This window comes from Chelonoidis abingdonii, chromosome 2 (assembly GCF_003597395.2).
Source record: "Chelonoidis abingdonii isolate Lonesome George chromosome 2, CheloAbing_2.0, whole genome shotgun sequence".
In the NCBI taxonomy this organism is placed as follows: Eukaryota; Metazoa; Chordata; order Testudines; family Testudinidae; genus Chelonoidis; species Chelonoidis abingdonii.
Genome location: NC_133770.1, coordinates 92,089,130 through 92,116,754, shown reverse-complemented (window position 1 = coordinate 92,116,754; position 27,625 = coordinate 92,089,130). Strand labels below are relative to the sequence as shown.

The window sequence follows — 27,625 nt, the reverse complement described above, 5'->3', positions numbered from 1 at the left end:
TGTTGTGTGCTGCTAAATAGCTGCTCTGCTCTGTTCTACCACAAAGGTTTTGACATTTCAGGGACAGATGTTATGATTCCTACGTTTGTGGTTTCTCTCTGTCCGTCTCACCTTCGGATGTAGACATGTTTTTTTCCCAGTTAGGGACCATTTCTAAGGATATTTCTGTTGGTGGCACAAACACATCCATCATAATGTCGCACTACCTAAACTCCTTAACTCAGCTCAGGGTTTCCACTGATGATGGAAGAACACTTTTACAATAATTGGTTAGGGATATGAAAAGAGGAGGGTTAAAAACAGATCATCAGAATGCTGGCCATGTAAGCTCTGATCCCATCCATTTGTTAACAAATAATAATAGAAATTAGAACTGAAAAATACAAAATCCATCCCTTGCCAATGCAGGAATATTCACTTAAGCACAGCAAGAGGATATGTGCAACTCAAATCTAATTCCTGCAGGGCTCAAGTCCCAGCTGCACTTTATTCACACTGAAACAGGCCTGCTCTAACTTGCAACAGTAAGGCTGGGGATCAGCAGAGAGCTTCTCATTGCATCTCCACTCCATCTGGCCTCCATCATACCCATTTCCTCTCTTGACATGCCTCCCCCTGCATTTGAGGAGTGAGACATAGGGCTAGTGCTGGGAGAATATTCAGCTATCCCCTTTCAAGTCACTTTGTGCTGGTCTGGCAGTATAAATTCCCTATAGTGGGGCCCAATGCAGCTGTATGTATCTGAGGCCAGAATTTTACTGCGGCTATAAGAACGAGGAGTACTTGTGGCACCTTAGAGACTTGTTAGTACTCCTTGTTCTTTTTGCTGATACACACTAACACAGCTACCACACTGAAACTTGCTGCTATGAATTCCCTTCAGGTTTTGCTTAATCTTTTAGCCATTTAGCTATTGCAGCCATTTACACCAGCAAAGAACTTGGCAATGGGCTTTTATGGTAGCACTCAGTGCTGTAACAAGGGCAAGGTGAGTGAGGCACTTGCCTCAGGCGCGCAAAGCGGAGGGGCGCAGCTTTACTGCGATCGGTGGCGCTTTGGTGGCAGCTCTCCTGCCACTGCTTCTTCGGTAGCAATTCAGCGTTGGGTCCTTTTCTCCAAGAGGGACTCGGGGACCCACCGCCGAGTTGCCAGCAAAGAATGAATGAAGCGGCGGTGGCAATTTGGCAGCAGGTCGTTCCCTCTGACAGGGACTCAGGGAATTGCCACCGAAGAGCCTGGAGCCAATCCTTGCCTTAGGCTCAAAAATTCCTCGTTACGGCTCTGGTAACACCCACTGAAAAATAGCTGGCATTTGTAAGGCAAGTCTCCCACTGCAAATGAATGTGCAATTTAGCGGTTGTTGTGAACTTCTCCAAAAGTAAGAACATAAACTGGTGGATAAGGTACAAACTGAGTGTCAGGACTCAGGAGGTTCACATCCTTGCTGTGCCACAGACCTTCTGTGTAAACTTGTGTAAGCTGCTTCACCACTTTGTCCTTCTGTTGCCTATATATATGAAGTATTACCCCATAGACATCTTTGCAGGGTTGTTGTAGCCATGTTAGGCCCACAATATTAGAGAGACAAACCAATGTCTGTTGGTGAGAGACAAGCTTTAGCACTTACACAGAGCTCTTCTTCAGGTCTGGGAAATGTATTCAGAGTGTCACAGCTAAACAGAGTGGAACAGATGATTTAGCATAAGGAGTTAACACATGTTGCAAGAGCATATTCAAGGTGAAGTGGGCAGTTAACACATTTGCAGTTGTAGGACAAAGAAGGGTTAATGGGTCACAGGTTGTTGTAATGAGTCATAACTCCAGTTAAAGCAGCAAAGAGTCCTGTGGCACCTTATAGACTAACAGACATTTAGGAGCATGAGCTTTCGTGGATGAATACTCACTTAGTCGGATGAACACACGAAAGCTCATGCTCCAATATGTCTGTTAGTCTATAAGGTGCCACAGGACTCTTTGCTGCTTTTACAGATCCAGACTAACACGGCTACCCCTCTGATATTTAACTCCAGTTATTGAGTCCATGATTTTTAGTATTCAGCAAAGTTATGAGTTTAAGCAGGGCCGTCCCTAGACATTCTAGGGTCCTATGCAGCTTTCCCCCTCACCGCAGGGTGAGGGGAGTTGGGGCCCCAGGTCTCCGAAGGGGTTGTGTGTGGGGCTGGCCCCAGGCCTCTGGAGGGGGACAGGGCCTGTTGGGGTGGGGTGAACCACCCCGCAGTGTGGCTGGGGTGGGTCACTGCATTTCCAGCTGCTGGTGAGTGCAGGCCCGCCCCTGCTGCAGTCCTCAGGGGTGTGGGGGCGGGGCTGGGATGGGGCTGGGGCAGAGCAGGACAGGGGCTTTGGGGATGGGGTGGAGTGGGGGCGGGGCTTGGGCAGAGCAGGGCTGGGAAGAGGCGGGGTGGGGGGCAGAGCAACGGAGGGGGGGCATGGGGAAAAGGTGGAGCAAGGGCTGGAGCAGCGCGGAGCTGCTTAGGGCACCAGGAAATTTGGCACTTTGTGTGGCTTATGCACGACAAGAATTTGATTCAAAACTGAACTGTTGCACCATGAATAAATCGAGACCCTTTTTTTGGCAGGAGTTGCATAGGCTGGATTTGAAGATACAGTTAAAATAGCCTATCAGGTTCCAGCCTTAATGGATGCGCTACTGTTTTATAAAAGATAATAGCTTGCAAAAACACTGATTCTGGGATGGTTGCTCATCTGCCATCAAAGACTATTTTAACACTAGGTTCACCTTCTATTGTGCTTGCTGCAGGTTGGTGTGCATGCTATAGGTTCTAGTAGTGGCATATTTTTGTGAACTCCAGTATATATAGCAGCATGTAAGTATCGTTTGCAAATAGTATTTATAATTTTAATAATAACTCAATAATATTTCTAACCTTTGGTCACTATGGTTCTTATAACATTGCTCCCACTTAAGCAAATTTGCACTTTGCTGCAATGACACACATGGCTTATTTTGCTGCCAGGTTATAGGAGGAGTGTAGGAATAACCTGGCCATGCCCCTAGCTGCCCCCCTACGTGGGGCGCTCATGTGGAGGAGGGCTAATGGGCATGGAGCATGGTTTGCCAATTCTGTGCTTCCTAGGGAAACTCCCATACATAGATGTTCTCTGAAAATCTTCAAGCTGCTTTATGGCCACTTTATATCAGTGATGAAGCTGGTGTAAAGTAGCCATCAAACAAGTGTTAATTCCAACCCCACCACTATGCGTCCAAGCCTCCTTCTCCTCAAGTCAATGAAAAAACTCCATTGACTTCAGAGGGCGTAAGAGCAACCCCAAGATTCCTCCTTCTTGGATTCTGTAGGAGGCACTCAGTCACACAGTACGTACATTAATGTGTCAGAGAAGCACTGATGTTTAACCATCCATTATTCTCCAGGGTGTACTGAATAGATACTTGGAGGAGCCGCCAATGGGACACCATAGCATCTACATAGCAATTCAGCAGGGCTACTACTGCAATCTGTGGGCTACAGTAGCTCTACTAAATTGGGAAGTTTGGACCAGTGGATTCCTGTAGCCATGAACCTGAAGTGACAGAAACAACCACCAATATGGTTGAGAGCCCTCTTTGTTTAGATCATCACTAGGTTCAGTCAGAACTGGGATTCACAATCTATCATCCAATTTTTAAGGTCATAGCCATTTTTGACTTTATGCGTTACCCAACTACAACAGCACAGTAAGGTGTGTGTATATATATATATATATATATATATGCCACACCAAGAGTCCTAGACCACTGTGATATCAGAGGAAACACAATCAATCATCCCTCTTACTCGACAGCTAATCTGCATGCAACATTTTCATTGGTTGAATAATAGGAACTGCATAGATGGTGGATTATTAGACCCAGCTGCCATGCCCATGGGACAGCATGGGTTTTTAGCTACTAGTGATATTTGTAAAATGCTCTGAGTTGCATTTTAGAGCAAAGTTTGATTATTATTATTATTATTATAGATTAGAAAGTGTTGTCACCTTTTTCTATTTCTTGTTGCTCAGAATTCTTTATTGCTAAAATAATCTATCTTTACTCTTAAAATAATCCAGTTACTGGGCTAGTCCTCAATGCACAAAAGCTCTGTACAGTTTCAGTAGTGATATCTTTATTACTTTGTGGAATTCTAGGCATGTAAGAAAACAAACTATTTTGTATGATAGTCCTCTGTTAAATTTATGTGATGAATGGTATTGAGAACCATGAACTGGCCATAACATTCAAAGACTCCTAAAATGGGAACGTGTATTCACCGACAATGAAATTCACCCCTTAGATTAGGATTTAAGTGATGCACAGGCCAAGTGTGCCATCTTTACTCAGGGATAAATTTCACCTATTGTGCCAAAGCTGGGGGGTCTTTACTCAGACCTTGAGTTCTGGGTGTAGCTTAGTAACACAGTATATATGTTCTCATGGAGCTTGACTTGTCTGTGGAACTATTTTTGGATTCTGCTGAAAAGGAGCTAGTTGCTGTTCTGTGGGAGGCTCCACATCCATTGTACATGCTAGATAAAGAAACTTTGCAAAGCTGACTTCTCTTTCTGTGGCCCAAATAGGCATTGTTCAGATGTTCCTTATCCATTTTGCCTATGCAGCTTCTATACACAGCAATACAGTACCTATGTGTACAATCTTCAGTCTTATTGTAGTTGTGTTTTCACTCACTTTTGCATTAGAGAGCCTGGGAAAATGCTGAGCCAAATTCACCCCTGGTGTCAGAGGAGTTATACCAGGTGTTAATTTGGCCCAGTGTACACTCAAAGTATTGTTTCATGGATTATGTTCTGTGACACTCTATACCTCAGAGGTGTGCCCTGTAACACTCATATTAATCATTGTATAGAATTGTGATATTTCATAAAAAGGTATCATGGGAATGGCTGTGATCTGCTGAAAGCCATTGTTCTATGTAAATATGTATATCATTAATGCATATGAAGTTCTGAGTCTGTGTTGTATTGTTGTCACTAAAATTTGTTGTGAGCTGGGGAATCACCAAAATATTAGCTCCCCAGAAACAACAAGGGAGCTAACCAGCACCTGGGTGGGTGTCAAACAAATATCAGCAGCCATTGTCCAGCAAGTGAGTTACAATTCGATGACTCCCTTACACCAGGCCACACCAGGGGAATTGTTCAACCTTGTCTGGTGACTCATCAATGCCCACCAGACATGCCTGGACTTGTGTTCTTCAAGCACATGGAATAAGGCTATAATATAGGGAAAAAGGGCTGTATGGTTTGGCCTCTCACCTACACTGAAGGCAATGAGAACACTGGAGCTGAGGAGACTGGTCCCCAGGCTAACAGGGAGAACCTGCATATGAAAGACTGTAACCAAACTCCAGTATCCAATGGCATGAGAAAAAATGCTTAATCCAGATATTGCCTAGTCCATGGGTCGGCAGCATTCAGCATGCGGCCCATCAGGGTAATCCGCTGGTGGGCTGTGAGACATTTTGTTTACGTTTTGTCCACAGCTTCCAGTGGCCATGCTTCGCTGTTCCCCACCAATGGGAGCTGTGGGAAGCTGTAGGGACTTTTGCCGATCACTTAAAATCCATCTTTTGTAATCAATAAACTTATTCTAATGTTTATTGTTACCAGTGCATTTGATTGAAGTGCTTGGTAAATATGCTCAGGTTACAAAGGCTAGTGTATGTCCACTTTCCATTGGTGAAGTGGTAAACCAATTAATAAACGTGCATTGCTCAAGAAAGGGTGCAAGAGAGTATATTCCCGAGGTACAAGACATAGGTTCACACACTTTCAAGGAGCCCAGCTTGATATTTGAAGAGGATGGTTTTTAAAGTAAGATTAATTCAGTGTACGTGTTCTTTTGAGTTGTAATTGAAAAGGTCAATAAGTTCACGTATCAACCATGAATGGCTAAAAGGGATAGGAGCTTCAATTTTCCATTGCTAGTTTCCTCAATAAAATTGATTTTATCTATCCTGTTACAGAGACATATGTCTGCACCTGCTGATTAGGTTTTCAGAAAACATTTACACTGAAGCAACAGTTTTCGTAAACAAAGTGCTCTGACTCAGGTGCTGTGGATTCTGTTATTTAAAAATAACTTCTGTATCAATATTTTAAGAGATTTTTCAAAGAGGAAATTTGGGCCAGAGTGAGACAAATCTTGTTGCCTTAGTCATATAAAACTCCCAGTGAAGTCATTAGGAGTTTGTGTAACTAAGACAAGCATGATTGGGCCAGAGGTGGTGTCTGGTTAGAAGTTCTACTTACTGAGTGTTTGATCCTGTTTAGTACATGTTCAGAGGGTGTAGGGTGACCATACTTCCCAAAGGGAAAACTAGGTGGGGCCTGAGCCCTCCTCTCCCACCAGGGGGTTGGCCTGAGCCCTACCTGCCTCCCTCCCCTCACCCTTCCTGGCCCTTGTGTGACTGGGGTTGCTGCTCACCCAAGAACTTCTATGCAAGGCTGGGGTCAATGCTTGGGGTTACTGCTTGTCTCTGCCCTTCCTGCCCAGACCATGTGAGGCTGGGGGCACTGCTTGACTGAGCCAGTCCAATCCCCCTCTTCCTGCGCGAGACTTGGGTGGCTGCTTGCCAGAGCCATGCCTGCCCCTGTCCCCATCCCCTGCATGACACTGCTTGTCTGAACCCTTTGTGCCCCACCCCATGTGAGGCTGGGGTCACTGTTTCGTTAGCCCTGCCTGCAACACCCACCCCCATGTGAGGTTGCCGCTCCCTCCACTGCCCGCCCTGTGCACCTGGAGTGGGTGCTTTCCTGTTCCTTACCTGGCTGTGCCTCTTCGCCCCTATGTGATATTGGGGGTCGTTGCTCACCCGAGCCCTCCCTCCCAACCCCCCTTGAGGCTGAGAGTCGCTGTTCGCCTCAGTCATGCCTGCCCCTGCTCCCCACCCCCGCTCGAGGCTAGCGTCACAGAGCATTCAAACTCTTCCTAATCCTATGTGAGGCTAGGGTCAATGCTTACCAGAGCCATGCGTATCTCTGTTCCCCACCACCCGCTCAAGGCTGGGATCATGGTTCACTTGAGCCCTTCCTGAACCCCTGCCCTCATGCAAGGCTGGGGGATCACTGTTCACCTAACCCATGCCTGCCCCATCCTTAGGGTTGCCAGGCATCCAGTTTTGGCTAGAAAGTCCAGTTGAAAGGGGACTCCAGCGGCTCCATTGACCAGGCTGTTAAAAGTTTGTTTTGGGGGGTGGGTGCTAAGGCAAGTTCCCTGCTTTCCCTAGCTCTGTGCAGCTCCTGGATGCGGCCACCAGGTCCTTGCAGTGCCTAGGATCATGGGTAGCAAGGAAGGTGCCATGTGTTGCCCCACTGGCTGGAAACCGCAGCCAATGGGAGCTGTGGGGCTTCACCTACAGGCACAGGAGCAGTGCATGGAGCCTCCCTCGATGCCCATACACCTAGGGGCTGCAGGGAGCTGGCGGCCACTTCCTAGAGCCGCATTAACCCTGAAAACCTGCACCAGCTTGCTGTCCCCTCCTGCACCCAAATTCTTTCTGGAGTCCGCATCCCAAGCCCTGAGCTCCTACACCCCAAGCCCCTCTTCCCTGGCCCCACCTCAGAGCCTACACACCTAGCCAAAGCCTGCCCCCCCACTCCGAACCCCTCAGCCCAAGCCCGTAGCCCCTTCCTGCATCCCAAACATCTCATCCCCAACCCCACTTCAGTGCCTGCACTCCACAGCCAGAGACCTCACTCCCCCATACCCCAATCCCCTGCCCCAGCCCAGGGCCTTCTCCCCCATCCTGAACCCTGATTTCTGGCTGCACCACCAGCCAGAGACCGCATCCCCATCCCCCACCCCACACCGCAACCGCCTGCCCCAGCCTGGTGAAAGTGCATGAGGGTGGGGGAGAATGAGGAACAGCGGGAGGGGGCTGGAGTCTCAGAGAAGAGGTGGGGCCTTGGGGAGAGGGCCAGGGCAGGGGTGTTCAATTTTGTGTGATTATAAACTTGGCAACTCTACCTGCTCCCTCCCTCGCACGAGGCTGGGGTCACTGCTTGTCTGAGCCCTTGCTGTCCCGCTCAGCGTGAGGCTGTGGTCGCTGCTAGCCTGAGCCCTGCCTGCAGCACCCCCCACCTCCCCGTGCAAAGCTGGGGGTCACTGTTCGTCCAAGCCATGCCTGCCCCGTTCCTCTCCCCTGCATGACACTGGGGTCACTTCTCCCCCCAGCCCTGCCTGCCGCCGCCCCCCACTCTGGTATATGAGGTGGGGGTGGCTGCTCACCCAAACCCTGCCTGCAACTGCCCTCTCCCCCACTCAAGGCTGAGGTCAGGCTCACTTGAACCCTTCCTACCCTTCCTTTCCTGAGTGGGGCTGGGGTTGCCACTCACTAGAGCCCTGCCTGACACCCTGTGTGCGAGGCTGGGGTGGCTGCTTCCCCAAGTCCTGCCTGCCCCTTCCCCCCTCCACATCAGGCTGGGGTCACCGCTTGCCCAAACTCTGCCTACACCCCGCCTCCACATGGGACTTGGGATGCTGCTCTCCTGAAACCTGCCTGTCTGCCTCTCCCACTCACAACTGGGGGGTCACAGTTTGCACAAGCTATATATATCCTCCTCCCCCACGTGAGGCTGAGGGTTGCAGCTCACCTGAGCTCTGCCTGCTCTGTCCCCCTCCATGCACACAAGACTGGGTTCTCTTATCCTCACGGCCCTGCCTTACCCCTCACCCTCCCTGTGCAAACCCAGCCTCTCCCCGCTACATGGTGCTGGCACCACCACTTCTCGCCCCCCCTCACGTTCCTCTGCGCCGCACCTCGCCTTTTGACAAAAATGGGCATTTGGCCTATTTGCTTTTGCCAGCTGATGAAGTCAGCCCGAGCAAATGGGACAAATACTCCCTTTGCCAAAAAAGTCAGGACAACTGGGACAGGGCTTAAAAAGGGGACTGTCCCGTCCAAAGCAGGACATAGCCTCACCCTCAGAGGGTGGAACATGTCAATGTAAAGTAAAAAATGATGAGTGAGGGGAGCACACACAGATATTTTAAAGGGTGTGGTTGTGACAGGTTACTCCTGCCTTCTAACTGGCAGGTGAAATTCACCCCTATGCAGAGGGCTACAAGTCCAGGGCACCTTTTTAAAGTCCCTCTTATGCCTTCAAATAGAGTGTAAGCGGTGCACAGGTCCCATGCTGGCCATCTGCAGAGAGATGAAGTTTACCCTATAACAGGAGTACTTAAATAAACACCCCATTAACTTGTTGAGGCTTTTGCTTAAGCCAATGACAGCCTTGCCCTGCTTGCTTGTTACCTTCTGCACTGTAAGGGGAGAGAAATGGATCTTTACTACCATTCAGAACTTAATCTTACTGGTGAGGAAATGATGCCTTCACTTGCGCTTCCATTGGGTAAAGACTTGAAAGATGAAGGCCTAAATGACACAAAAACACCTTCATAGTGTTAAACAAATGGTTAGATGTCTGGCAATCCTTGTAGATGTAAAGCACTAAGCTAAAAAGCAGTCATACAAAATACCATGTCTCTAATATTGAACACTTTATGTACTGCCATCCCATACACAGCTGGTAGAACCAGAGGTACCTGTGTCTAGATCAAAGCCCTGTGTATTCCACAGCAAACTGGACCAGAATGCTGAGGCAGTGGTTCTGGATCCTGCAGCCTTCTTGGGTTCTGCCGGTTTTTTTTGCAGTGGTTTCAGTTATATTATTTTAAAATCAGGTTTCTATGAATTAAATATGAAAATGACTAATATAATCAGGATGATATTCACTGTGTTATATATTTTGGTACTCAGTTCAATCTACATTGTATGCTGTCCACACATTGTCATTGTGCTGCAGATTTTTACAGTGACGTTAGATAAATCCATCATAGAAGTTGTCAGGGAGAAGATAGAGGTTTTAGAGGCTGGTAGGGAAAGTGTGGGAGGCACTTTGGGGTTGACGATTAATGTTAGCTAGATGCTTCACTCAAATGACCAGCAGTTATACAGTTAATACCTTTCCAAGTTATTTTCTCAGGCTGGGTGCAGGTACAGGAAGACAGTGCAGCATCAGTTTACTTGGGTCACGTTTCCAAGATTTTCTTCACAACTATGAGGGCTCAACTGTTTTTTTGAAATAACAATTTACAATCTGGCGTCTAATACTGTGCCAAATGATAGAATTTACTACAGGCCTTTTGCCTATGACCACAGAACAGCAGAATACGTGGCACCCTCATCGAGATAACCCCTTAAAATGGTTTCCTTTCCTTCCTGCAGTCCATGAGCTGCAAAAATATGTAGAATGCCTTGCTGCAAATGACAGCTGTTTCATTCTGTTTTTGTAAAGACTTAGATGCTTTAAAGTGTTTGTTGTAGGAAGAAGTCACAACTATTCTTTTTTAAAAAAGTCCACAGTTGTCAGTCTGCCTTCAATCTCTTCATTCTGCTATGTCATTACTGAAAATTTCGGAACGATTTCTTCAGCTGGCAAAAGAAAAATAAGTCTTAGTCTTTAAGTAACTAAAAACTAGTAATCAACTAACAACTAGTTTCTAAATAACTAAACAGTCTTAGTCTTTAAATATCTGGTATAAAGGAACACAATATATTAAATGAAATCTTTAATTGCTTGTTAGGTTCTGTAAGCCAGGGGCTTCATTCTTGGAAATGATTCCGTGATTCTTTTTTACCACTATGAATCAGGGATAACTCCTGTGTGAGAGTAGGGTTGCCACCGTTCGAATAGCACAAAACTGAACACCCTTCTCTGAGTCCCCACCCCCCTGCTCGCTCCATCCCCCCCTCCCTCTGTCACTTGCTCGCCCCCACACTCACTCGCTCATTTTTACCAGGCTGGGTAGGGGGCTGGGGTACAGGAGGGGGTGAAAGCTCTGGTTGGTGGTGCAGGCTCTGGGTGGGGCCAGAAATGAGGGATTCAGGGTGCAGGGGAGAGGGCTCCAGGCTGGGGCAGGGGAATGGGGTGTGGGAGGAGAGGTCTCTGGTTGGGGGGCGCAGGCACTGGGGTGGAGCTGGGAATGAGGGGTTTGGGGTGTGGGAAGGCTCTGGGCTGAGATAGGGGATTGGAGTGTACGTGGGGGGTGAGGTCTCCAGCTGGAGGTGTGGGGTCTGGGATGAGGAGCTTGGGGTGGAGGAGGGGTGCATGCTGCCACCGTGCACTGGTGCCACCTCTACAGCTCCCATTGGCTGCATTTCCCAGTCAATGGGAGCTGAGGAGCTGGCACATAGGGTAGGGGCAGTGCATGGAGCCTCCCTTCTGGGAATCATGCGGAGCCAGTTAGGGAGCCTGCCAACCAAACTTTTAATAGTTCAGTCCGTGGTGCTGACCAGAGCCACCAGGGTCCCTTTCTGACTAGACATTCCGGTCGAGAACTGGACACTTGGCGACCCTAAAAGTGAGAAGAATGAAATCCACTGATTTCATGGAGGCTTACTTGAAGGTAGTATAGAATCTAGCTCTAGCTATTTGCTTAAGAGAGGTCCATACTCTTAAGTGGAAAAGTGAAAGACCATGACCATTACCAATCTGACTTTTTAGCTAGACCACTTTCTGGTTAATCTCTTTTACTAAGTTTTTGTATATTGAACAATAAAGAAAAGATCTGTTTCTTATTGATGGTGAAACTGTAAAAGCAGATCAGTCAAAAAAGGTGAACATTTTCACTTTTACACAAAACCGGTGAAACCCTAAATTCACTAATTTATTTGGGCATAAGCTTTCGTAGGTAAAAAAAAACACTTCTTCAGATGCATCATGATGCTTATTCCCAAAGAAATTTGTTAGTCTTTAAGTTGCCACCGGACTCCTCATTGTTTTTGTGGATACAGACTAACACGGCTACCCCTCTGATACCTAAATTCACTAACTTTGCTGTCCACGTAAACTAATTCAAGTTGTTTTGCAGGCTAATGCTACTGGTTAATTTCCCACATTTTGGTATAGATCTCAACCAATCACATTCAGAGTTCTAGACGGACAAGGCATTGCTGATACCACCACCCACATAATAATACAGCCCTCATTACCATAAGTAAGCGCTGCAGTTAACTTTGAGAATGCTACCCCACCCTTTGTCTGCCCTGTCTACTTAGATTATAAGCTATTTAGAGCAGAAACTATAGTTTGGTAGGGGTATGTATAACACGTAGCACAAAGGGGCCCTTAGTTGGGCCTCTAGCCACTACTGTAATAAAAACAACAGTAATCTCGTGTCAGCATGTTCTGACATCGGAATATGCCAGGAATCAGAATAAAATGAATTCTTACACTCTGTAGAAAAGTCTTAAAGTCAATTTTTGGCTGGGGAGGACCTTTTATTTCCTTTTTACTGGTGGGGAGTTCCTGTGGGTCTAGCTCCGCTGTTGCCATAGCAGGAAACTGTATCTCTGGTGTTCCCGGCACTGAGGCTGATGGAGTTGATGGGAATGTTTCACTTCTGCTCAGGCGCCTTGGAACTACTGTTTCTGAGCACCCAGCTCTAGGATGCATAGTGTCAGCGGCATCTGGAACAACTTGTTTATTCTGGGCATTTCTTTCTTCCCTCCAGTCAGGGAGTCCAAGCTCTGAAAACAGATGGGATTGTTCTCCTAGTAATTGGTCCAGCTGCTGCAGAGAAAATAGGGAAGACATGCATACAGTAGTAATACAAAATTATAAAAGGTATCAGACAGTGATACACAAGAGAGGTTATGATGCATGTTCACTTCTTATTCTTGGTCAAAAAACAAAGTATAATTTGGCAGCTGAGATGCTGCCGTGAAAAGGATTCAGTAATAAATTTCAATCCCATTTTCACGTTTCAGTAACATAAATTTCAGTCCCATTTTACTGTGACCGACTGAAACAGTTGTCTTAGTACAACCCTCCAGACAGAGCTCTGTGGATGTGTACGGCAGCCCTGGATTGAAAAGGGTGCATCATAACAATTTGGGGCCCAGATTCACCAGTGTGCACCATGCACTGTGTGTCATGCAGGCACTGCAAAATGAATGGATTCAGTCTGGAACTGGCTAATGGAGAATTCCTGTTGTGGAGGAGAAAGCTGGTGGGGCAGGCGCAGAGTGCTGCTTTGTCAATTCAGCTGTTCTTCCTCAGCTATTGTAAGTGACACTAAAACCAGGCAGAGCAGTCCTGGGGAGATACAACTCTGGTGGCCATCTCCCTACTCTGCACCAAATGAAAGTGGGGCTTCCTTCTTCCCTGTCCCCAATTTGAGTTGTGTTTTAGGGCTTATCCACAGGTGAAAATGACAAGCACAGCGATAGCACAGTAAGTAATCCTTTACAGCTATGCTGGAGTAACTCCCCATGGGAACACTATTCCAGCATAAATGTGACTTTATCAGAGTAAATATTCCAAAATAAAGTCACTTTTATCATTTCTGAGCTCTAGCTATGCCAGTCAATTTCCCTGCATAGATAAGTCCTTAGGGAGGCAACATACGCTAGGAAAAAAGGATAGTTCAGTGGTTAAGGCATTAACCAGAGACTTGTGAAAACAAAGTTCAGCCCCAGGTCTGTGAGAGACTTGGGCTACCTTGGGCAAAACACTTAAGATGAGATTCACAAAGGTATTTAAGTGCCTAACTCCCATTGAAATCAATGGGCATTAGATGCCTAATACCTTTGTGAATTCTACCCCTAGTCTCTCTGTGCCTCAGTTTCCCATAGGGTCAATAGATTGGTGTAGGAAGGGAACTGGTAGTAGGGAATTCCTAGATGAAGTTCAACATCATCCATGCCTGAAAAGCTATTGGACTACGTGGCCTGAGCCAAGTGTTAGACAGGGAATGCTGGTGCGGAAACTGCCAAGATCTTGGAAAAGGTCTGAACTTATTCAAGGAGTGGTGCCAAAGGAGGTCCTGGTGATTGTGAGGGTGTGTGGGGCTTGAAAAGAAAGGGGAAGTAAACCCAGAGCTCCAATGGTCTCTACCCAGGCCAGGCACTAAATGAAGGAATAGCGTTGGCTATCCTGGGACCTTTGTCCATTATACCCCAAGGGAATAAATATGTGCTTCTAGTGGCTGACTGTTTTTCAAAGTGTGCAGAAGCATATCCCATTCCTGATCAGGAAGCTCAGACAGTAGCATTTGGTTTGTGTGCTACCAGAGACATATGCCTCAGCCCCTGCATGCTGATCAGGGAAGAAATGATGGTACCTAAATGTGAATAGCTACATCATGGGAGTCAACGGCCTAGACGGGCAGAGGGGCAAGAAACTGGAGAATTCCATGGGAGTGGGGAGGAGCTGGAGGGAGTTGTCATCCTGACAGTAGCATGTGTTTTTGGATTGGGGGAGAGAGTTTTGTGGGAGGAAGAAGAACTGTGTTGCCCTGGGCGCGGTGTGAATGAGCCCAAGAACAGGACTAGATTGGGACTAGTGATGAGCACTGGGCATTTAAGGTCGCACGTATCCTGAGGGCAGGGGAAGGCTGAGTAGCCATGGAGCAGCAAATCCCACCAGGAAAGAGACCCAGACTGAGCAGCCACTTCTCTCAGTCTCAGAACTCTGTGTGCACTTGGGTGTTTTTGTGGCAGATCCACACAAGCAAAGCAGGTCTATGCCTGATCTGAAGAGAAACAGGTGCAGACATGCTACCTTCAGACATCTACCAGATCCTGTGTCCAGCACAGAGAAGGGGGTGGGTGGGTTGGTACAATGCTTTATGGCAGCAACTGTTGCTTAATGGAGCTGACAATTATGCTTAATGGGGATACCCTTCAAATAATTTCGGAGCACTTAAATCTTTTTTGGGTTTTAATCTCATGCTGGCTCTAGTTACTGATCAAACAACAGCTTTCAGTCGCTCCATAGCTACGATATGTTTTCTGTGTACGTCATCTGTTTCACTACCAACTGTTCCTGCCAGTTGTTTTACTTCTTTCATATTAACTGCAGACGATGAGTATCCATGCCAGGCAAATCCTTACTGCACCTACCAGCAGTAGGCTCTTATCAACCTTCAGTAACTGAAAATTTCTGCACTGTGATGTTAGTATCGAAATGGTTGTTTTGTGCGTATGCTTACATGAATGCAAGTCATGCAGCAATTCTGTAACTACAGTGGTTGATTTGGAGGAAAGTTGCTAACATTTTTGATTATAAAATCACAAATGGCAAGAAACAAGGCATCAGTTGGAGAAGTGACAAAATACAAAGTTCTCTCTTTCCAAAGAGAAAACTTTTGCTTTGCATCTGACAGCAGTTTATTAATAAAATACCTACTGGATTTAACATTTTTTAGACTTTGAAAGAGCAACAGTGTGGCCAACACCACTCGTGATTTTGAGTGTATCCAGGGTTTGAAGCACCTTGAAGGATCTGGTTTTCAGAAGGTTGGACCTCAGAATTTTCTGAAAATCAAAGCCCTTTAAGGAGTCATAAGCTGGACACCTAAAAACTGAAGCACCCAAAATCACTAGTCTCTTTTTGAAAATCTTGGCCCAACGTTGTACCAGATGACACAATTTAACCTTGTTGGTTTGGTCACACGTTCAACTCACAGCAAATGCATGTGGAAGCCACATACGGCAACCATTCACTGTGACATTGCACCAGTAAAGGCAATAGGATAAAGAGTCTTTAAACCAGATTCCTTTTCCCTATGTTCCACAAGAACAGCTGCTTATCCAACATACCAGCAGAATTCCCTCCCTAGCCTGGCGAGATCGATCATTCAGCTGGAATTCCAGTTCAGAAACCTCACGACGAACAGCTTGACGTAAGACCTGCAGTTGTCTTCTTTTCTCCCTGTAGTAGACAGCAGAAGAAAAACAATCAGGTGAACAATGATGCTCTGCAAAGCATCCATTTCTCATTTTTGCCATTAATACAGTGTTGTTTCAGACACAGCACCACAAAACATTCTACAGTCTAAATAATAACCTAACAGTACCAGTGCCAGATAGTTCCTTTACTGCATTGCACTATGTAGGCCACAGAACTCTGAATAAAACTGAATTTATGTCTGTATCACAGACCCAACTGACTCTGCTAACCTTTCAGTCATACAAAAATAGTCCTGGGCACTAGTTCTCACTGCAGACAACCCAACTAAACAGATTCGGAGTCAGCCATTTTGAGTTATGTCATTACAAAAAAACAAAAACAAAACAACCGAACAAAAAAAAGACATACCTTCCCCCTCTCCACACTTCAAAGTGCTCTTCATTCATAAATGCCTTGTTTGATTAACTGCTACCTTTCCTCAAACTACCCTCCTCTGCCAAGGGACTGCACATGAAAAATTTCAGCCAGAAACAAGTTTTATTAGAAGAAAAGACTTATTTTTTAAAATTAGATGTACAATGGAGACTGTTTTACAATCTTGATAATGGTGTTACTGCTATGATTCTAATACAGTGCTTCCTTTGGTTATGGCCCAATCTGTATAATGCCCTCATCATCAACCCCCACCATCCTCCCACAAACCCCCATCTACGTTCTTCTGGAAAACTGAGGTCAAAATAAATGAGATCTATTGCAAATTATGCTTGCATTTCTTTGTATTTTAAGTTATTTTAAACTAAAATAGACCATATTTTTAATTCTAATGTTTCCAAACATTGAAATTAATGGAGACAAGTCATACTTTTCTATGGACATAATTACAGAAAAAGTCCTTTTCACTTGCAAGGTGGGCACATGACATGCACAATACCCATGATGGCACCTTCATGATTGGGGATGTCATACTTATGAGGAATCCCAGCCACTGAGTCTGAGAAGTATCAAAGAGAGTGTACGTTCGTTGGTACATATTATAAATCCCTTATGTACACCTAACCTTAATGCAGCATAAACTGTTTATAACATACATTGCCATGATCAAGTTTAGAAAATATTGGTTGGATAAATGGATAGTAATAAAGTGATGAACAACTGAATGCTGACTTCTGTGTTATACAGTAAAAATGATAAGTCTGAGTGTTGGCACATACAGCAAGATGCTCTGCACATGTACTCAGGGTTCAAAATGTTGCTTTTTTAATGACCATAATATATGTTTTTCTGTAGTGATATAATTACCTTCCTTCATCTGACATAGAACTGGAAAAAAGATCCTGTTGCTCTATCAGGTGTTGCTCAATCTCATCTAGTTTCTCCCGGAAACTCTGGCACGAACTCTTCATAGCTTCTATTTCATGGATTGTGCACTACGAAGAAGACCAAGAAGAGTGACTACTTCATTACTTTCCTTTTAATATTTATCATACTTACAGCTCAGAGGCAGCAGTCCTATTCTCATCAACGAACAGGTACATCATAAGCAGGCTTGTCAGACATTCATAGGTACAAGTTTCCAGATAACAAGTGAGATGACTTCTGAAGAATATAAATGTATTTAGTTATCAGCTCTTCTTTCTGAAGTCACATAGGCTTCCCCTGAAGTCAGTCAATGGAAATTTTGTCCTTGTCTTCAAGGGAGACAGGATTTTGCCCATAGTTTTGACACAATGGGTCAAATTCTGAGCTTAGTTACACTTATGTAAATCCTTAGCATTGAATAGAGTTGCCCTGGATTTACATCAGCATCACTGATTGAAGAAGTTTGCTCCATGTGTCTGATTTGAAAGACAGGTTGAGCACTGTACCTCTAGAACCATCATCACATTTTCTTGACCCTCCATTTGTAGATGTTAACATTTAGCTGACTTTTACATTACTAGTGGAGGCAAAAGGATGAGTAAATTTGAAAAAGAGGATCAGATATTTATAAGAATAAAAATAGTAACTGCAATTGCACTAGCTAGGTTAAAATTGCAAAGGCTATACAATTCTTTTGCGATTCGAGCTGGCACTATGACATATATAGCTCAGTTCACTCTGTGCAAAAAGTCTGCAAATTTCACAATTCCCATAGATCTGTTCATTTGCTCAAAACTACTCAAATAATGTGTTATACAAATATATTTCAGCCTATAGATTGCTCATCAACTGTCCTTGGCAAATATTGCTTCGAGTATTCATTATTAGCTATCTGAAATTTGAGCTGTTTTGACAAGACACAAGATTTCTGTTCCCAGATTGGATGAGTGTAAGTCTTGGAATCAGGTTTCCAGGACAAATTCAAAGTTTGTTTTTTGCAGGGAAATATTTGTTCACAAGTCAATGTTTTGGGGAACATTCCTGCCAGTGACATTGCTTGATAGAATATACAAACACGGTCAAAGCACATTTGTTTATAAAAGATATAAACTCTCCTACTTTATGGCAAAAAAGTCAATCATGAACTGACAGGAGTTAGAAAGAAATTTCTATGGGAAGGTTAATCCCTAATTGTCCACTTCAGATTTTTCTTTTGCACAAGGTATTGGTTTGAATGAACTGTCTTTCTTTAATATGGCAAGTCATACGTTTATATCCTTAAACATTGAAATAAATATTTGGAAATAATGTCTGCAGTGTTTCATGTTTACTGTGGTCATTGACTGGTATTGGGAAGTAATTTACCCATAGCATAGTATTCCTGTGGGGACTTTACATTTTTCCATTAAGACTCTAGCATGGGCCTCAGTTAGAAACAGGATTCTAGACTAATTGTTTAGATCAGTTATACGTTTGAGTAAATAATCAATGGATCACTGGTCTGTTCTGCTGGAGGGTCCTGCACATCAAGATGTTATGGAATGGTCTATCCACAAGAGTAAAGCTTGTCTGTGCATGAGACAAAACTTTCTCAAGGGCTGGTTCAAGGCTGTGGAACCAACTCCCATGGGATCTCCAAACTACCTCAAATCTCACAACTTTCCATGCCAAGATCAAGGTGTATTTCTTTTACCTGGACCTTGCTAATATAAAGACATAGCCTGTCATATGTTAAAAATGTAATTTCCCACTCCCCTAGGGAGAGGATGAGAGAAAGAAAGAAAGAACCAGACATGAAAAATGTTGGTCATGTCACCTAATTCACTGCTGGAGATCACTCAGGTACCTCAGCGATAGATCTGGTATGTAAGCAGAGTCAGGATGAGCTCTACCCTGATATCTGATGGTGAATTATGGTGAGTGTGGAAAAGAATTTCAGAGGCTGATCGTGTTTGCATAGGCACACCCACTCCGCCTAGCGGCCCACAGAGCAAGCGGAGCCGAGCAGTTTGTGGGGATGGCTGGAGGAGCAGAGTGGAGTGGCTGGTAGAGCGGAGCAGTTTGTGGAGAAGGCGGAAGCAGAACCCTACAGAGAGGCAGGGCAGTTGGCCCTGGACCACATAAGGTGCCCCTTTCTACCCAGGCTGGGGGAGGGGGACCTCTGCAGATAGACTCTCGAACTCTGGGGCTGCTGAGCCGGGACAGAGACTTTTGGGTTGTGGGACTTTTGGGACTGTGGGTGATCTTTGGGTTACTGGACTCTAGGGACATTTGGGGTATTGGACTTTGGAGTCTTGGGGTGATTTGGGGGTTGCTGGACTTAAGAGCCCAGGGAAAAGGACATTGCCCAATTTCCTGTGGTGGGTCTTTGCTCACGGTTTGGTCTATGAACTCTAGTTAAGGTGTTTTCCCAATTTAATGCTTGTTGTTTATCTCATGTAATTAAACCTTTTCTGCTACACCGAGACTCTGTGCTTGCAAGAGGGGAAGTATTGCCTCTTCGAGGTGCCCAGGGGTGTGTATAAGATTTTCCCAGGTCACTGGGTGGGGGCTCGAGCTGGTTTTGCATTATGTTGTAGGGAAGGGACCCCTATGTATTGAACCCGGCCCTTGCTGCTATCAAATCGGCCTGGCAGAAGGGTTACAGGTATAAGAACATGAATAGACTAGAATGATGTTATGACCACTTTGGAAAACCTAACCAAAACAATTTTTTAAAGTTGTGTTAATTAGCAACTGAGCCTCCAAAAGGTATGGAAATAAGTGCTTCTGTTGGGAAATAATTTCCTTGTGCAAGAAAATGTCATACCCAGACGAATAAAACAGAAACATGCAAATTCAATATAATCTGATGGCTGTTTGCTCTTTCAGTGTTTTAACATTGACTTCTGTCAAGAACAATGTTGCAGTTAATACAGATTTTGATTACTTTCAGGATTTTCTCTTGTTCTAGCAAATGTTTGATGCTTAAATCCCTTGACAGGCTGGACTAAAGATTATGGACCAAATCCTGTCATGTGGAATAAAGCCTACATACACAGGATTTTCTCCATATGAAGAAGTGAGGAGCAGAATCTTCAACCTTGTGCAGTGGAGCAGTACCCACAATTCTAAGACACAGGATTCAGCAGCAGATGCAACCTGCTGCTGCTCTCCTGGCAAATCCCCAAGATTTTAGGCCAGTAAAGCCTCAGACCCACTGACTACACACCAGCGTACCAATGCTTTCCAGTTTAGATGGGTATGGAGTTCCACTGTACATAAACCGAAGAATGTTTTCTGACCCCCCTACATGTCCCTTAGACCCAACATACATAATCATAGCTTTCCCAGTTGTTTGGGTCCTTCTGTGATGCAGGGGCTGGATTTCACATGATTAACCTCAGACAAGTGTTGGATTTAACACATCTTTGCTTAAACAATAAAGCTTGAACAATAGTGTAGTGTGCAGTCAATGCCTGCAATATCCTCAGGCTCAGATTACTGAAAAAGCATCACTGTTAATCCTTCATCATCATCAGACAAGTGATAAAATAAGTTGGACCATGTAAATTCAGCTGTAATGTACTGAAACACTGACCTCTTGTGGCAATTGAGAGACATCTCACAAAATTCACAGCTCTTCAGCAAATAAAGAAAAGCCCCCATAGTATTGATATAGTCAATAACATGAAATTCATCAGTTTCACTTCTAACCATTTTCTGCACTTTGACCCACTTGTGTTTATAACTTCCAAAGTTTCACTTTGCGTTTCAGGTTCAAAGAGAGAACGAAAGGAAGAAACTCATTTGAAACCACCAAGTTTGCATCGTTTCAACACAAAACCAGGAGAAACACTCACATTCCTCATGGTGCAGAACTAGCCATCGGCCCTGCTTTTCTCAGAATCATTGTGAGCTTTCTGACAATCCTAGCTGGGCTGGTTTATAGGGGGGACCTAGGGCAAAATTTGAAATGGAGCCCCCCCCCAACCCTTCTAAAAAGCCTGACAACCACCCCCCAGCACATGAGGCCCTACAGCCAGCCCTCCCCTAGGAGCATCAGCCCTCAAGGGAGCTGTCCTGCCATCCCCTCCAGGAGCCCCTGCCTCCCCAGCCCACTCCTTACCTTATCCCTCCCTACTGGTGAGACTTGCCTTCTGGTGTTGGGTCCGTCCTGCTTCCCAGCCAGTCCCCATGGTTTTGGTAGCCAGCAGGTGAACACCTGGCATGTGGCATACTGCATGCAGGGGCTGGTTCACCCAGGACCAGCTCTACTGTTTTTGCCGCCCCAAGGAGTGAGCTGAATTGCCACTGTGGACAGCGGGGTCAGTCCGTGTGCCATTAAGGTGGCATGTGCATTTCCACGGCAGCGGCAATTCGATGGCAACTTCTGTCTTCATCTGGAAGACAGAAGCCGCCGAATTGCCGCCGCAGGCAGCTGAACATAAAAGCTGCCGCCAAATTGCTGCCACCATGGAAATGCACTTGCCTCCCTAACTGCACATGGACTGCCCCCGCCATCCATGGCGACAATTCGACACGCTGCTTGGAGCGGCGAAAGTACATGGACTGCCGCCCCTTGCAGATTGCCGCCCCAAGCACCTGCTTGGAATGCTGGTGCCTGGAGCCGGTCCTGGGTTCACCTGTAGTGGCACTGCAAGCCTGTGTACCAGATCTCAGCAACAGTAACTCAATTTTGGCCCAGCTGTCCCCCACCCTCTGTCATGACCAAGGGGCAGCTGGGCCAAACCTGAGCGGTGCTGCAACCCTGAGTGCCCAGTTGCAATGCCACTCACTACAGTTTACCCCAGCTGCCCTGCATCATATTGTTCCATGGATTTGGGGTGCCTCTCAAACAAGTGAGGCCCTCCATCCCCAGGTGACCCTGAATCATCAGTTTTGAGTTTGTAACAAAGTCAAAACCTGGTGACTTTTGTAGTTTCATCTCTTGTTGCAAACATTTCATATGGTTCTGATGGCAAACACAGCTTTAGGTTGGCTAAGGGTACATCTACACAATTAAACACCTGCAGCTAACCATGTCAGCTGACTTGGGCTCGTGGGGCTCAGGCTACCCGGCTGTTTAATTATAGTATAGATGTTGAGACTCTGGCTCTGGGACCCTGTGAGTCAGCTGACCTGGGTCAGCCACGGGTGTTTAACTGTGGTGTAGAGATATCCTAAAATGTTCCCTATTCTACCTGGGTCAGATTTTCTGAGATACTAGGCACGCCCCATCCACTGACTTCAGTCGGTGTTCTGGCTGTTCAGCCCTTGTGAAAAACCCAGGGAGGGGAGAGTCTGGGAGGAAGAAAGGAGGGGAATGGTTTATTTCCCTTTGTTTTAAGATCCAAGGGGTTTGGGGTTTGGGGTCCCCAGGGAAGGGTTTGGGGGCCAGAAAGTGTCCCAAAACACTATATTTTTGGGTGGTGGCAGCTCTATCATTTTTAAGCTAGTAATTAAGCTTAGAGGGGTTCATGCAGGTACCCCATCTTTTGGATGCTAAGGTTCAGAGTGGGGACACTTTGACACAGGGCTATATAGAACATCAATTTTATTGAAATCAGTGAGTCTATTCATGGGATGATTGGGTCATATGTGATTTCATCCTTATTTGCTCAGTATATAGGAGCATGTACAAATACCTAACGGAGGGCATTCTGCAGCTTCGGACATAAAATGGTTAAACTGCGTAAGTTCACAGAAAAAACAAAGTTTCCCCTCAGTTTCAAAACACTGGCTGACCTTGTATTACTGCATAAATTTGACTTGTTTTTCTACAAACCTTTCCCTCCCTTTAGGCATTTCTTATTTATTTATTTATTTGGCCATGAATAAGGGCCCTGATAAAATAAAGATACAGGGCCAAAGTGAGGTGAGTCTGAACTATGCCATCTGCTGGCCCTTTCAGGGTGGAAATCACAACTACTTACACTCTTTTTTGGGACTCAAACTCACTGGGCCAAATACAGAGCAGTGCATAACAGGGTGCAATTTACATATTGATTGGTAAGTGTGAGTTTAAGCAAGGCTGAGCGGGTTTGAGAGCGTGTAAGGCCATTTTTGTGCTGGTATAACTATTTCCTTTAGGGATGTGACTTTTTTTTTTTAATTTTATTTATTTTTTTCTTTTACTGAAATAGTTACGCTGGTACAGCTCCTACTGTAGAGGCAGTTATATCGGTATAAAACTGCCTTGCACCAGTGCAGTTTATTTCCTTGCCTGGCTGGGAATAAAGCTGTATCAGTATAAGCACTCTATACCTGCAGCCATATTGGGAGGGGGAGCTTGTACTGCTTTAAATATACTGGTATAGTTTAAAGCAATACAACTTTTTATGTAGAGAAGCCCTAAGGGAACCCAGATTGGTAGAATTTATACACTGAAGAGAATGGAAGAAGTGGAAAGTAACAGCAGCTCAGTCTGACCTATGAATTGGACCTGTGTAAACCTTAGTCCTCCAACTCATCTTGGTCAGTTGTTAACCTAGCAGGTACCATTTAAGTACTCTCAGCATTAAGGGAAGTAGTCTAAAACAACCTAATTTGAGTCAAAGTATATTTCTGACATTCCTCCCACTTGTCCAGGACGGACTGTCCCTTCTTCTCATCTGTTTCCTAAGCTACATTCCAGACACTTCCTCTACAACACTGAACAGAGCTTGAGTGGACTTTGAAAAAACTAACACCCCAGGAGTTTACTCTCAATGCGCCAGATTCTACGTATTATTTCAGCAAGAAACATACTTACTGGAGAAATATTCCTCACTGTTGTATCCTGCAGGAGCTCTAATGTTTTCAAAAGCTGTAACTCTATGGTGCTGTGATTTGAACAACAGGCCCCAAGATGTTTGGAGGAAGCAGCGAAAGGAAAGGCCCACTGAAAGCAGCAATGATGGCAGCAAACACAATGACAGCTGTGACCGCACTGGGCAGACTGGGCACCCAATGTTTCATGGTAGGATGATCTGTATTTCCCATAAAGCCCAGTGTCTAGGGAGACTGATTTTGTGAGATGACCATGTCTACAGAATGGAGGGAGAAGATTTGGGTCAGGCCACTGATTTCTTGTTTTTATTCCAATTGTGTCAGTTTGAATTGAAGCTTCTCTTGTCTCCTTTAGACTTTCCTTCAAAATACCCAGTTCTGAAGTAATTATTGGCTCACCCTCAGAGCACTGGGACCCTATGGATTTAATTTCTAAAGACTGGCCTTTGCCGAGGCCTTCACTCAAGGAAACTTTTTGCACAGTGGACACCAGCCTTGAAGACATCTGAACAGTAACAGACTTCGAGGGATTAGTGTGTATTTCAGCATTTTGGACAGAATCACTCTTCTCCAATTTGGTGGCTTCTGATATTTTACCCAAACAGCAAGTTTCTGTGCTCTCCTGGGAACTAAATTCAGATCTGCAGTAAGCAGAAAAATTAGCCACTTGTAAAGAACTGCTTGAAATAACCTTGTTTTTGTTTTGTACTTGTGAGACCTGCCATTGGGTCTCTGGTGTCCCTTTTTCACAAGAGCAGCTTATACTGTATATATCAATCTCCGGTTTGCAAAACTGCTGACCACTTGTGGCCTTGGTGTCTGGAACCAGGGTATCAACTTTACTGATAATCTCCTTATCACATTGCTTTCCTTTTACATGTTCCGTAATACCTTCCTGGATATTTTCCTTAAGTACTTTCCCAGCATCCTCCTCAGTCAAAGGTCCCTCTCTTGCCTTTTGTTTGGCACAGCCTCCACTGCCAGTGAAGTCAATGGGAGTTGTGCCATTCTCTTCAGCGTGAGATGGAGCTTGAGTTTTGGGTACTGAGCTGAAGTATAAATGACAGTTAAGTTCTGGGGTGACAGTATCTCCCACATCCTGATTACCATCCTGAAAACATGGAGTTTGCTGTTGCCCTCTTCCAATTTTAATCTCTTGCTTGTTCGCATCGTACACCATTTCTTTGACAACCCCCTCTGTTTGATCACTGAAGACTTGATGTAGACCATCTTCCACAGTTAGTGAGAGGGCAGTCTCTTCTCTCTGGTCCTTGTGGTCTCTGTCTGGACTAGACACCCTTGGAATGTTCTTGCAATCTGCAGTGGAGGTGTTAGCAACAGGGCCCTTTGGCTTTTCATGAAAATCCTGGTGTGATACAGTGAGAGCTGTTCTATGTGGCAGAGCTACTTTTCGGTCATGGGCATCACAGCTAAGGTTCAGGTGTCCTGGAAAAGATGGATTCTGCAAGGAAAATGAGAGGACACTAAGAATGTAATATTGCAATGCCATGGACTAGTTTGATGAGATGGATAATGGGACTTTATCTTGAAGAATTTTTAAATACAAAAGGAGCTCTTTTGTTTGGTATGTGGTTAAGGGCTGATTGTGGTCAGTTGGTCCCTGGGTGGTCAGGAGAGCAGAATGAGGTTTCTCCTCCTAAATGTTGCACCAATGCCACACAAAAGCCTTGTTTTCACTGGCGGGAAAAGGGTGTGTTCATAATTCAAGTTAACATTCTTGTGAAAACAAGGTGGTCTGTAGTTTTCATATGAGTTAGCAGGCTGAGCAAAAAACTAGACACTTATTTGTGAAGACAAGACCAACAGGGCCAATCAAATTTTCAACCCTTGCACCTCACACCTACTCAGGGCTGCACTATGTGGGCCTGATTCACAGCTCATTGAACTAAATAAGACTTTTGTTGACTTCACTGAGCTTTGGCTCATGGAGTAATGTCATTTTCCACCTCCTATTTTGAATTCTCATTAGAAGTTCTAGTTACATCTTACTGCAAGTCTTTTAATATAGGGGATTTGGAAACCTCAAATTGTGCTACTGCCTACATAATGTTATGCTAGGAGATGCTAATGGCTGCCATAAAGGAATTCTTTGATCCAAAAACAAACTTGTTAAAGACAGACGTGCCAAGCACCCATTTTCAGGCTCAGTGGCTCCTTTATCTGCAAGCAATGGAGGCTACTGTTCAGTGCACTAGGCTACATGGCAGGTCAGAACTAAGTTGTATGGACAGTGGAGCTTCCTTGAATTCAAACAGAGGAGCTAGAATATTGATTGCAGCTGAGTGTAGGCTGGAGGCAGAAAGCAAGAGAAGCTATTGCAAATGTGGCCCTAAGAGGACGCAGAGAGACAGATCTTCATGGGCTCAAAGCTTCATGGAGATTCACATTGAGCTATTTCTGAGCAAGGAGATGGTCTGCTGTTTCTACTGTGTTCAGGGAAGACTTTTTGTAGATCTTTTGTAAATAAACTAGATTACACCAAAGAATATACCTGACTCACATCATCTCTTCCTAACAGATTCAACCCAGCAAAGCCCTAAATGTTGGCTGACCACTTGAGCCAGAGGGGCAATAATATAATATAGTAAGATAGGATATAGGGTAGCCAAAGTGGAATAGTTGTACAAGGTATAATTTTGGACCTTGCACAGTATTCCACTCGGGTAGAAAGTTTTTTTTTGCCTATAAAAATCTCCCTGTTTTCCCCACAGGGAATCTCAGGGAAATTCCATCCTCCGTATTGCTTTTATTTTTCATGAACCTGATAACTTTGGGGTATTAGTTTTGCTCAAACTTTTCATTAATCTCATTGAAGATTATCAGCAGCTTTTTACTTGTAAAGGTAAGGGCTCCGGTGGTTCCTCCAAAAATCCACTGCTGTCAGACTGGCAGCTGTTTGTTCTTGTCACCAGCACTTCTGCAGGGAGAAAAGTGGGGGAGAGAAGAAAGAGATTCAAACAGCAAGCCAGGATAAAAATCAGTAAATGCTTCCCATTAGATTCTACAGTGGGTGGACTTTAAATGTTCATTCCTGTGCTAAGTATATTCCTGGTCCTAGCAGTATTTCTCCGAATTCAGTTATATGGCTACAACTAGAATGAACTACAAAGTGAGCCCAGCATAGCTGCAAATACCAGGGCAGACATCGATTTAACAACAGGTATAATCAGTAAGTTCCATTTTACATACGTGTAAAACAAATGTTATCATCTGAACACTCGACATAAACCAATCTAAATAGTCAATAAACCGCTTGTCCTATTGCTTCATTATTTCACTTGCTAAAATTGTTGATTTTTGACTGTTTCAAACATGAAATTGCAGAACCATTAACTGTTGTCTGTAACCTATCATTTAAATCAGCTTCTGTACCAGATGACTGAAGGATAGCTAATGTGACATCAATTTTTAAAAAGGGCTCAAGAGGTGAGCCTGGCAATTACAGGCCTGTAAACCTGACTTCAGTACCAGGCAAACTGGTTGAAACTATAATAAAGAACAATATTGTCAGACATATAGATGAACATAATTTGTTGAGGATGAGTCAACATGATTTTAGTAAAGGGAAATCATGCCTTACTAGAATTCTTTGAGGGGGGTCAACAAGCATGTGGACCAAGGGGATCCAGTGGATATAGTGTACTTAGATTTTCAGAAAGCCTTTGACACGGTCCCTAACCAAAGGCTTTTATGCAAAGTAAGCTGCCACAGGATAAGAGGGGAGGTGCTCTCATGGATTGGTAACTGGATAAGATAGGAA

The 27,625-nt window shown here is 44.8% G+C and overlaps 1 protein-coding gene across 1 annotated transcript in view; it reads right to left on the bottom strand.

Annotated features, from left to right (window-relative positions):
- Nucleotides 1-9,590: 9,590 nt before the first annotated feature.
- The window catches only part of ITPRID1 (ITPR interacting domain containing 1), a 62,589-nt gene continuing 44,554 nt past the window's right edge, over nt 9,591-27,625 (bottom strand). The window contains exons 10-15 of the mRNA XM_075062572.1: nt 26,700-26,782; nt 23,828-25,306; nt 17,035-17,162; nt 15,645-15,756; nt 12,274-12,612; nt 9,591-10,472 (exon numbers count right to left, since the gene is read on the bottom strand). Coding sequence (XP_074918673.1) covers nt 10,443-10,472; nt 12,274-12,612; nt 15,645-15,756; nt 17,035-17,162; nt 23,828-25,306; nt 26,700-26,782 — 2,171 coding nt within the window. The 3' untranslated portion in view covers nt 9,591-10,442. The remainder of the gene's footprint in view (nt 10,473-12,273; nt 12,613-15,644; nt 15,757-17,034; nt 17,163-23,827; nt 25,307-26,699; nt 26,783-27,625) is intronic.